We start from the raw sequence: 12141 nt of genomic DNA on the forward strand, positions 1-12141 counted from the left end.
AATTTTACGCGTATTTTAATTAGGAAGTAACAATTAGATATTAATATTAATAGGTTGAATCGTGTCAAATAAATGATTGATATTCTTCATATAAAAAATGCTGAAACAGCAATTTTAAAATTTATTGCGTTAATTTTACATAATCATGCTTCTGTTTAATAATTCTATTTAATCTTATATTTATATATTATTCTATTCACATGTATAATTCCATCGTTCAGTTCTCGGATTCTTTTATCCTCGTCTGTGACGTGCTCTATGAGCAAAGGGTAGGATGACGGGTAGTGGGGTTGGATCTCGAGGATTGGTTGCGGTTTATAGTCGAGGGGATGCGTAAGAGGGTATTTTCGCAGGTATATATACTCCTGTCGGCGGCGCAGCGGCCGATCCGAACTACTGAAACGTTCGCTGGTATATCCAGGAGATACACTAAGGTACCGCGAGAGTGAGAAAGAAATTGTAAGGTGTTAGTGAGTTGAGCGTTGACTTCCTTCAGGTGTGATATTTGCCCTCCTCGCTCGATTTACTATCTGACCCATATACACAATTATATAAATCGCTGCGAAGATTTATTTGCTAATCGGTGAGTCTTCTGTAACTCTGTTGTAACTCTGTAACTTGTTGAAGTAGTCTGATAGGATATGATTATAGATCAATTTTTGACTGTTCATATATATTCTATTAATATTTTTTTCTATGTATTGGTGAACTTTAATTACAAAATAGTCATACTTTAATACTGGAATAATACAGATTTTCTTTGCTGTGGAGAACAATTTATCGCAGAGTTGCCATTTCTATCTCTTAGTGACATACGGTATAATTTTTAAATTACTGATATATTGCAATCTTCCTAAAATTACAATTATATTTAAGCTAACGCAGTTTAAAACTTCAAATAGATACATCATTAATTAATATTGCTTTGCTGCAATTAAGTTACTGACGAACGAAAACAGGCATTTTTCCATAATTTTGTAATATATTCAACATTTTTTATATAACGACTTATTCATGATTAATCTTGAAATTACACAAACACACAGCATATTTTTATGCGATGATACGTGTAGAGAAAATAGAAAATCTGTGTCACATGGTATTGTCCTAATAGGGCTGAGAATATATTAGGAACGTGCTAGAAATATAAAACTTGCTTCTTCAAAAACAAAAGTATGATTTATAACAAATATAAATTTTATCGTACATATTGAACCGGCTAACATGACTGGACAGCCAGTTGACCTTGTTAATTGAAACACAAGTGTTTCGTCGCGTATGGCGCCGTGAGTAAAAAAACATTTTATCGTGCGGTAATCAGTCAACGTGAAGAACGTGTCATTTAACAAAAGGACGTGCCGGAAAATCGAATTTCATGATTGATTCGATAGGTTCGTTATCGCTGTAATCGGTCGTAGTATTCGTATATAGTATAATCGTATTCATTAGAATGCGACGCAATGAATTTTACATATTCAGTGAAATTGCCTCGCGACTCCCCTTTTCCTCCCTTATTCGCGTTCGTGGCAGGTTTATCTCTTTACGAATTTATTCCGACGGTTTGCGCCAGCCTGTCACTCATCGAGTCGATTCCATAAGCAAATTAAAATTAATACCGTGTCCTGTTCCTTGCCTAAATAATTCACTCATTCACAGCTTAAATAATTCCATCTTGTTTCAAAGATTAAAATTGTGGTAAAGCAATTTGGGTTTAAAATAGAAGGAATTTACGAAAAGAAAAAGGTTTCTGTATAAAATTCTGCATATTAAAAAAACATAAAAAAATATATCTTATGGTATAACAACTGTTTTGCACGGCATTCTTGAGGAACAGAGCATTTCATAACATTTCTCGAAGAATTCTCCGACTGATTGAGAGAACCGGGGGTATGCGTTAATTTTGCACGTTAATTATCGAGAAACTTCGTCGCGTCTTTCTTACAAAGCGATCGCGTCAAAGCGAGCCCGCAAGAAAGCTTTGCAGTGCTTGATAATCCCCAGTTTTTTTGCAACTCTCGGAAGTGTGTTACGCGCGAAGAAACTTTCGATTGTATTCCTTTGATGTTCATCGCGGATAAAACGGAAACACGCTCTACCGTGAGCGTGGGTTTACGATCGTACACGTCAATTTCAAAGCCACGTCATCTTCCAGCTCATCTTTTTGCGTACAAGTTTCGCCATATCAGTTGCAGCAACTGAGACTACTACTTGAAACTGTTCGAAATGCGGACACGGATGAATCTGGTTCGTTTCTTCTGGTGCTTGTCCGTTGTCGCCGTTATCGGAATGACGATTGCCTGTGCCGAGCCGACGGCTAGATTGACCAGATCGGAGGATATCGGCTCAGACGATCAGCTAAAGAGATACACCGATTATGTTAGAAATTATTATTCCACGTTCGGGAAAGCGAGGTAATTACGAGCCTTTGATACCTATCTTTCATGTTATAAATCAGTGGATGATAAAGTTGCTTCAAATGTAGCTATATAAATCAGTACACGATATGTGTGCATGGTAATAGTTTCACAAATATCTAAAATTAAAGCAAGTTTCGCACGGAATAAATAACAGATAATTATTACATGCAATTATGATAAAGGAATCATAATCAATAAATAGCTAATAATAAAAAATTCTCTTGAAACGTAAAAGAAGTGACATAAAGATAATCTGACTGTGTACGTAATTATGAAAACAGAATCACTACATAGTATAGAAATTAAGAATACTGACAATCACGCGTAGGCATGGCAAACGAAGTGATGCTGCGCCGGTGATGGAACTGGACGCCACTTGGAAGACTTTAAAGATGATTCAGGATGCACAGAGGCAACAGCAAAGGCAAGAAAACGTCAGGCAGAACACAGACCAAGTCCTGCTCCGCGACTTTCCGAGTTCGGACACCGACGAGTATACGTCGTACGACGCTACACGATCCGTCTCTCTTCCGGATATAATCAGCAATTATTACAACGATGTACAATAAACATGTCACGTCCTCCTCCCTTTTCTAATATCGAGATTAATTTCCTCTTGACACTGGAATAACACGAAGTTCTCTATCGTCCCAACTAATCATAACGCTTATCGATGTCAAGTTTCGTTTTCTTCTCTTTAGAGTTTAATTTAACGAATATCTCATCGATATATAGATAAATATGAGAATATGCTTGAAGATAACAAAGAGCGATGTCAAGGCGATGTATTACAATTTCTCGTCAAGGTACTTGGAAACGTTTAAATTTAAAACTAATGCCTGAGATAATGCTTCAAATTATATAAATTATATAATATGAATCGATGTACCACATTTATAATCGTATTTAACCTTGCATAAATTTAAATTTAACTTGTGCATAAAAATTCTTTACGATACTTAAGCTATATAATAAAGATGAATTGGACTTAAATCTACTTTAACAGACTATAATTTGACCGATGTATAAAGGAGAAATAACGGAAAATTATAACTCATTAATTTATTATATATACCTATAGCAGTATTAATTAAAAAGTGAACACAATAGCTTTCAGTAATTATAAGTTATAATATATTATGGCGGCACTGTTAAATTATTCTATAATGGTTCTATAAAAAAATAATTTATTGACGAACAATTACATCTCAGAAAAACGACATTTTCTCTTAGAATTGATTCAACATTTAATATTAGGGAGTTTTTGCAATACCGTCTTTCAGATACGGTAACCGTATCGCAATTGTTCAGATACATAGTAGGTAAATGTATCTGAACAATTCAGATACGATTACCGTATCTGAAAGACGGTATTGCAAAAACTCCCTATTATCACATTATTGAGCGCTAAATTACAAGAAAAGTGAACATAGCGATTTATAAGTAATTTACAGAATTTCGAATAATTAAATAAAAATTGAAACTGAAATAAAACTTCAAATAACTGTTTGCCGTCGTGTTCCTCGCTCGGAGGGGCCACAGATTCATCTTCATTGACCATCATTTGTTATCAACCGTGAAAACGTGTGATCTTAATTAAACGGGCGTTTCGCGCAACGGGCTTTGTTCTTTCGTTTGCAAACCTCATCTACGGAATCAAAGTAAAGCGGTTCGGGACACGACTGTACCCACGCCACGCCGCCGCTACACATACAGAATTTCTTGCAGTCGTCGTTTGGAAGTATTACTGCGTATTCAGGATCTTCTTCAGGACAAGTACCGATACATGTAACTGGATCGAGATTGTAAAAATGCAGTGTAGACCACAAGTTGTCATGTGTTCCGTGTTCTTCAGTGTTTGTCTTGCTCAAAAGTTGCGGCGACTTGTCTTTATTGGCTATATTATGAATTGTGAAAGCATCATCTTGACTGAATTCACGTTTTCCGCAAACGGCTTTGTTCTTTCGTTTGCAAACTTTATCTACGGAATCAAAATAAAGCGGTTCAGGACACGACTGCACCCACGCTACGCCGCCGCTACACAGACAGAATTTCTTGCAGTCGTCGTTCGGAAGTAATACTGCAAACTCAGGGTCTTCTTCAGGACAAGTACCGATACATGTAACTGGATCGAGATTGTAAAAATGCAGTGTAGACCACAAGTTGTTATGTGTTCCGTGTTCTTCAGTGTTTTTCTTGCTCAAAAGTTGCGGCGACTCGTCATCATTGGCTATATTATGAATTGTGAAAGCATCATCTTGACTGAATTCATCACGTTTCCCGCAAACGGCTTTGTTCTTTCGTTTGCAGACTTTATCTACGGAATCAAAGTAGAGCGGTTCAGGACACGACTGTACCCACGCCACGCCGCCGCTACATAAACAGAATTTCTTGCAGTCGTCGTTCGGAAGTAACACTGCATATTCGGGGTCTTCTTCAGGACAGGTACCGATGCAGGCAGCTGGGTCAAGGTTTTGAGTTATCATTTTATCGTTGCAAATATAATTCTCTGGGAAATCACAGACTTTCAGAATAGGATTGAAAACGAGTTCCGGAGAGTGGCATTTTTTAAGAGCACTAATGCCATCTTCGCAGACGTAATATAGATTGCAGTCGGTCTCGTGAGGAATTTTGGTGGTTCCTGTCGTCGTGTGGCACTTGGTTGACGTTGGGATAGTGGGTACGTTCTCAGATCCAGCGTCACAAGCGACATTCTCTGGAAAATCACAGATTCGAAGCTTCGAATTGAAGTATAAGTTTCTAGGACATGTCTTCAAGATCATCTTGCCGTTGCTACATTTGTAGTAGAACCTGCAGTCGTATTTGTAAGGCGTTTCGTTATCCTCGTCGTAACACTTTAAATCCGACCTAGGGGTACCAGACGGCCGTTTTGTGGGAACCGTCGGCGTCGGCACGAGATTGGTGCATTTGGCTTCGGTCGGCTCGTTGCAAATCTGACGAACGTGATCATAGTGCAGACCACCCGAACAATCTCGAAGAACCTGTTCTCCATCAACACACTCGTAATATTGTGTGCAATCGCAATCGTGAGGCAACAGTACTTTCTCTACGGAACCTGCGGGAGGGCAAATACCTAGAGCGATTGTCGGCATAGGTGAAAAAATTAAATCACATTCTTTCTTTTGCGGATAATCGCACGTCTGTAGACTAACGTTAAAGTGAAGTCCTTCTTCGCAGGTTTTTAAGATCTTCTCACCCTTGTAGCATAAATAATACTCGGTGCAACTAATTTCGTGCTGAAACGCTCTGCCGTCCGGCGAGCATTCAGTATCGTAGTCGTCAATTAGGTAATTGTAAGATGGATGTGGCTGGCATTTCATTTTGGCGGCCGAATTGCAAACTTCTGTCGCGTCATCGAAGTACTTGCCGATCGGGCATGTTCGTAATATCTTTTCACCTTCCACACACTCGTAATATTGATTGCATAGACATGAATGAGGAAACCGTGCACTCTCGGATGATCCCTTGGGAGGACACGTTATGCGGGGCTTACCTATAGCTTTTGTAGTTGATATTGTTGTGGATACTGTTCTAGGCGTTGTCGAAATTGTGTAATCGACGCATTTAACCTCAGTTGGCTCGTTGCAAATTTGCCGAACGCTATCAAAATGCAGACCACTCGGACAAGATCGAAGAACTCTCTTTTCATCGATGCATTGGTAATATTGCGTGCATTCACATTCGTGAGGCATAAATACAGTCTCTATAAAAGAACCTGCAGGAGGGCAAGTATCTAGATCGGTTATTGGCGAGGATCTATTTAGATCGCAACTTTTTTGCGGGTAGTCGCATGTCTGGATAGTCACGTTGAAGTGAAGTCCCTCGATACAATGTCTCAAAATTTTCTCACCATTAGAGCATAAATAATAGGCCGAACAATCGGTGTCGTGCTGAAATGCTCTGCCCTCTGGAGCACATATGATATTAGTATTATAGTCATTAATATTAATATTATAGTTATCAATTGGAATTTCGAAGGGTGGAAGCGGCCGAGTACACTTCACTATTGCAGCCCAATCGCAAACTTCTCTCACGTAATCAAAATGCATGCCGAATGAACATGTTTCTAATATCTTATCACCGTTTACGCATTCGTAATATACGTTGCATAGACATGGGTGAGGGATCCGCGCTTTCTCCGTTGATCCCTTTGGAGGACACTTTGTGCGGGGTTTGTTAGGATCTCTTGTTGTTGTTGGTTCTGTTGTAGTTTTCGTTGTAGTTTCTGTGGTAGTTTCCGTTGTAGTTTCCGTTGTAGATTCCGTTGTAGATTTCGTTGTAGGCGTTGTTGTAGGCGTTGTTGAGGATGGAGTACTTCTAGCATTGCAGTCTACATTTTCCGGGTAATCACATTGACCGATCACTGGATTGAATAAGAAATAACTTTCGCATTTTATCGGCTGCGTACCTTTTATGCCGTTAACACACCAATAATAATAATTGCACACAGTCTCATGAGGAACCTTGTATCGCTTACCGTTTGATACGCAAACCCAGGCAGATGGATCTATTGATGGATTTATTGATTTCGTCGGCATTGGAGAGAACAGCGGCGAAATCGATGGATTCGTCGAAGTTAACGAACTAGTAGTTGATCGTACGGTATCCGTACTCGATGGAATGTTACAGTTTACATTTACCGGATAATCGCATACACGGAGCACTGGATTGAATAATAAATTGCGGTCGCATTTTTGAGGGATTGGATTTACCTCGCCGTTGTAACATAAATAGTAATGATCGCACGTAGTCTTGTCAGGAATCATATGTGTCCTGTTATCGGATTCGCAAGAATCCAATGACGGAGTCGTTGGAGAACTCGATGACGGGATTGTCGACGTCGGAGTACTCTGTGTCGTGATCGGTGTCGGAGTTGTCGTTGACGGAGTCGTCGGTGTTGGAGTTGTCGTTGACGGGGTCGTCGGTGTCGGAGTTGTCGTTGACGGGGTCGTCGGTGTCGGAGTTGTCGGTGTCGGGGTCGGGGTTGATGACGGAGTCGTTGGAGTCGATGACGATAACTCACATCCTGCCCTCCACGGCCAATCGCATACTTGAAGTTTGGGATTGAAGTGCAATCTATTGCCATTTTTATCCATGACAGGACAATCTATTGGCTCCCCTTTATTTCCCACATGACAACTGTAGAATTTCGTGCAGTCGGTTTCATGAGGAATAAAAACTGTTTTATTCTCTGGATTGGTCTTAGGACATTCTGTTAGAATGTCAGTTACTGGCGATTTGTTGATGGCAACAACGCTCAATGTGGCCACGTATAAAATGGTCACTAAGTATATGCCTGAAATTTAAAACAATATATGAAATGTTATTTATGAAATTAACCTTGGTAATTAAATTCGAACAATATTATTTTATTCTCCACATTTATACTTTGCATTTAATTTAAACGAAAAAATGGAAAATCTGCGAAGTAAAGTAATATAATGATAAAAATATTTTAAACTTGCACATATCTACATATTTTATGCTTCTCCTGGCCGACAACCTACGGACAATCAATTACTTGCACTCTACACAAAATTCTCTCTTTCTTCACGTAAATAATTGCTCTGCACATTCGTCACTCAACAAACAGATGTTCAATGCGTTTTAGTCGTCCTTCCGTTTACTTTTGTTTCATCACTTCATCGGAGTTCCGTCAGTCGCGAGCACTCACCTTTCATCGTGAAAAACCCATTCGCTATAATTGGAAACCAATATCTAGATCTTCACTCACTTAATTGCTAACTGACGAATTTGCCTTTACGAAATGATTTTTATATATAAGCGCACGCCGCGTTATCGCTTAATACGCGCTTATCATATCTAACATTTGACGAAACCCTTCTCTTAGGAATGTCACTTGAGCATATTGAAGCAGGTGCAAAAATTTTTTTATACGTAACAGATACAGGGTGTCAAGTAACAAACGCGGCATTATAAACGCGGACGTAAGGATTATAAATATTTTGTTTTACCAAAGTATTATACAAATGAACTGCAATAATCTCGAAATAATCGAAAATACTATCTAATAATAATAAAGTTTAATTTGCTAATTTTTCGAGGAAATATTGAAAAATTACTAAAACACCAAGTATATTTAGCGATACAATAAATTATCATAAACAACTCGCGATCTTAATTCTATTAAATTAAATTTTCTGAAGCTAATTTTATTTTAATGAGATTTTAATTTCAAATTAATTGTGCAAGGAGATAACAAAATTGGAAAGTTACAAATGAATTGGAAATTTATAAATGATATTTCTTGACATTTACAGAAGAATCGTGAATTGTCAGACATGTTGTTATCGAGAAAAAAAAGAGGTAGTCGATTAGAAATTCTGACATAATAGAATGATGCTGAGATTAATTTAATTTAATTTTTTCAATAATCTAAGATCTATAAGATACAGATATGAGTATCGATACTCTGTTATCAGATAACAGCATTATCCATTTAGTAATTTTACAAATAATTTTCTGCTTTATTAACATACAAACACAAATATATTACATAAATTTTAATTTATTCTGTGTTAGAATCTTTTTATTATAATACATTTATTATCAATATAATCTAAGAATCTAAGAAAGACGAGTGTTTGCCCAAATCGCTTTTTCCATCTCTTTGGCCCAACATATACGAATAATTGATAGAAATAGGGGGAGTCGGCAAAACTCTGCTTTTGCTTCTTTCTACGTCAATTCTACTCCGCCAGATTTTGTGCTGTATCGTTTCCTGGTTTACGATTGGCATTTAGCTGCCCACTTCCAATTGCAGACGGAGTTCTTGGCGTCGAAATGCAAATTGTCCGGGCAGAGCATAATTAACGGCCTGCCGTTGCTGCATGTGCAGTACTTAGTGCAGTCACCTGCGTAAGGCAGAAGTATCGTTTTATCCACAGAATCCGAAATTGGACATGTCCCGATGCAACCAGGCGTATTGGCTTCGTCTTCGTCTTCGATTTCGTCTTCGCCTTCGTCTTTGGGTATATTCGGTTGAGTCTCCGGCCGACGTCCGGCCAAGCATCCTGATGCGGGCGGCCAGTCGCACTGCTCAATAGCAGTATTGAAATGCAGACCCTCGGGACACTCGTGCATCGTGCTCTCTCCGGCCTGACAAATGTAATACAAGTCACAGGATTGCGGGTGAGGCAGCCTGGCGGTGCCTGAGGATGGACATTTAGGCTTGTTCTCAGATGCTTTCCACGGAATTTGGCCCGCAGGTACTCCACCTGCGACGACCGCCAATGCGGCGACGATCATCGCATAGTATCCTGTAAAATGATAAAATGTGTTCTCAATTATCGTGAAGAGTTATATTTTCTAGCATCTATGTCCTCGTCTATTTTTTGATGATATCGCGAAAGCGGTTTTAATCCCTCTGCGTAATAACACAGGCGCCGTTAGCAGGGGTGGGGGGAGGTGAGGGAAACGCGTCCCGCCATATATACACAAATAAAGTAAATATACCAATCCCGAAACACTTAAGACCTGTGTCACGTCTATTAGTTTAGTTTTTAAATAAGTATAACACGAATTAAAATCAAAGATAAAAATATAATACAAGAAAAATATTTTTATCTTTGATTCTTTGATTTTAATTCGCGATATAACTTATTTAAGCACTAAAGTGATTAAAAAATGTACATTTATATGATAATTTCGAATAAATTAAAGTAATATTTACATGTGTAAACCTGAAAACCTTAACAAGCTAAACTTTATAAATTGTACTTTTTATATTTTTTATTTATGTATTTACTTATTTATATTTTTTTTAGTTTTTAAAATTCCCCCAAAAATAGCTAACAGCGCCAGTGATAACAAGGGATAACTTTTATCGACTCTTATGATTGAGAACGCTACCGCCCGACAGTGCAAGATTTATTCTCCCCAATACGCGTTAAATAAACAGTGACAATAAAAGACTATCTTTTACCGAAAGTTTAACTTGCTTAGACTTAATGGTTAAATCTTGTCAACGTTCGAAGCGGACAGTTCGTGGATAGTTTACGAAAAAAAGATAGAAAACAAGCACTTTAATTGACGAGTAAAACTTGCACTAACGTTAAGAAATTAGATCGTTACTTATCCTGCTGTTGTCACAAGATCGTACAGAATCTTTAGAAACTTACCTCTCATTGTGGTTATTAATTTGGTGTATTAAAACGTATCACACACTCGACAGTTAAAAATACAATAACTGACGGTTGCAGACGTATCGATTTATATCAAACATCTTATCGTTTGATAATAATCAAAGCGCGTCAAATATTATATTCCAAAAGGATATCTAGTCGCTGCGCGAGCAAAAAACAAGTGAAATTGAAAGATTGCTCTAGGGGTGATTTAATGAAGTAATACTGATAATAACTGATTAGATCATTCAGCGAATTTACCAGAATCAACCAGCAAAATTGTTCAATACATACCAAGGAATTTTTTTAGAGAGTGCGATAGAATATTATATGATACATATATATGATACATATATTTCCATGCGTCTACATCGCGTTATCATTTGGAGCTTTAAAATGTTTTCAAATAATATTCAACCGTATTTCTTGTTGTTGACGTATAAAATCTCGAAGGCATTGGTAAAAATAAAAAATAAAATCACAAACCGAGCTAATTATATCTATTGGAGTAGGATACCTATCGAACAATTACATTCTTCGCACTTGTGGGATTGCGGGATTGTGGGATTGTGGGAAGTCAATCTTGAAAGATGTTTTACGTCAAAATGTTTTATATACAATAATTAAATGTAATATTCTGCAATAAACCTGCAATTTTTTATCTAGAATGGCAATCATTCCTTTATATATTTAATAAAACTTTTTATCTTCCGTTTTCTGGATAGATAATAAAATGAATATATATATCTGCATATCTAAAAGTAATATGTGTGTTTTTTTTTAATTCAATCATGACAGTTTGTGCTCTTGAATATCGAATTAATTTAAAAAAACAATAAACTCGTGAAAACGATAAACGATAAAAGTTTATGCGCGTTCCGTTTTGTAAAAATAAAGCGAATGGGAAGTTTATTCTTAAACGACATTTAATTAAACGTACATGGTATTTTCAGATTTCGGTCGCTTTATCAATGCCGACAATTGAAATAAATAGCGGTGTCACGTCACCGATAACGACAAGGTTGCACAAACTACGTCTGAATTTTTGTGAGCGCGCAAGGTTCTTCGATTAGAAGATTCGGAAGTGACCTAAATCATTATAGTATCATTATAGTATATTAGATTATGACGAGGCGATAGGATACGAGAAGTGGCGCTATAAATCTCTTTCGGAGTTACAAGATCGTAGTTTATATGTTAAACACCACAGGTGAATCATAGTCAGCCTTGCAAAAATGTAAATAAAGATTGCATATCCAATCTGTCATAGTTTGCATGCACGCAATCTTTTTCTTTTACAAATACACCCATTATTTTTATTGGCTCTCTATTGCCGATAAATTTTCAACGTGTATACGTCGCGACTATGATCATCGATATAGATACTTCGTTGAAACTGAACGTATATTCAGGGTATAAAAAGAATCATACATCCCATGTTAAATTGATGATTCGATCGAAATAATGATTCTCCGAACCTCAATACATTCCAGATCGCGATATATCGCGAACATCATATTTCTTTTTATCAGCCTTGATCTGCGCTTCGATAATGGTCA

At 37.5% G+C, this 12141-nt stretch overlaps 2 protein-coding genes across 2 annotated transcripts; one reads left to right on the forward strand and one right to left on the reverse strand.

Moving 5' to 3' along the window:
* Positions 1-314: 314 nt before the first annotated feature.
* Positions 315-3717, forward strand: LOC139817023 (neuropeptide Y-like). The gene is given in 3 exon segments (XM_071784833.1): positions 315-445; positions 2187-2411; positions 2746-3717. Coding segments are annotated over 3 exon segments (582 nt in total). The 5' UTR covers positions 315-329; the 3' UTR covers positions 2987-3717.
* Positions 3718-3751: 34 nt separating this feature from the next.
* LOC139817024 (uncharacterized) lies at positions 3752-11280 on the reverse strand. The gene is made up of 3 exons (XM_071784835.1): positions 10580-11280; positions 9189-9718; positions 3752-7738 (listed from the first exon to the last, which is right to left on the reverse strand). The coding sequence occupies exons 1-3, from the start codon at positions 10584-10586 to the stop codon at positions 4010-4012; spliced, it is 4266 nt and encodes a 1421-aa protein (XP_071640936.1). The 5' UTR covers positions 10587-11280; the 3' UTR covers positions 3752-4009.
* Between the last annotated feature and the right edge of the window lie 861 nt (positions 11281-12141).

The sequence above is a fragment of the Temnothorax longispinosus genome, chromosome 7 (genome assembly GCF_030848805.1).
Source record: "Temnothorax longispinosus isolate EJ_2023e chromosome 7, Tlon_JGU_v1, whole genome shotgun sequence".
In the NCBI taxonomy this organism is placed as follows: Eukaryota; Metazoa; Arthropoda; class Insecta; order Hymenoptera; family Formicidae; genus Temnothorax; species Temnothorax longispinosus.

Coding starts and splice junctions, on each gene's coding strand:
- LOC139817024 (XM_071784835.1), bottom strand. Junction 7,739..9,188: donor GGGCAGCTAAATGCCAATCG/TAAACCAGGAAA, acceptor TTGTTTTAAATT/TCAGGCATATACTTAGTGAC.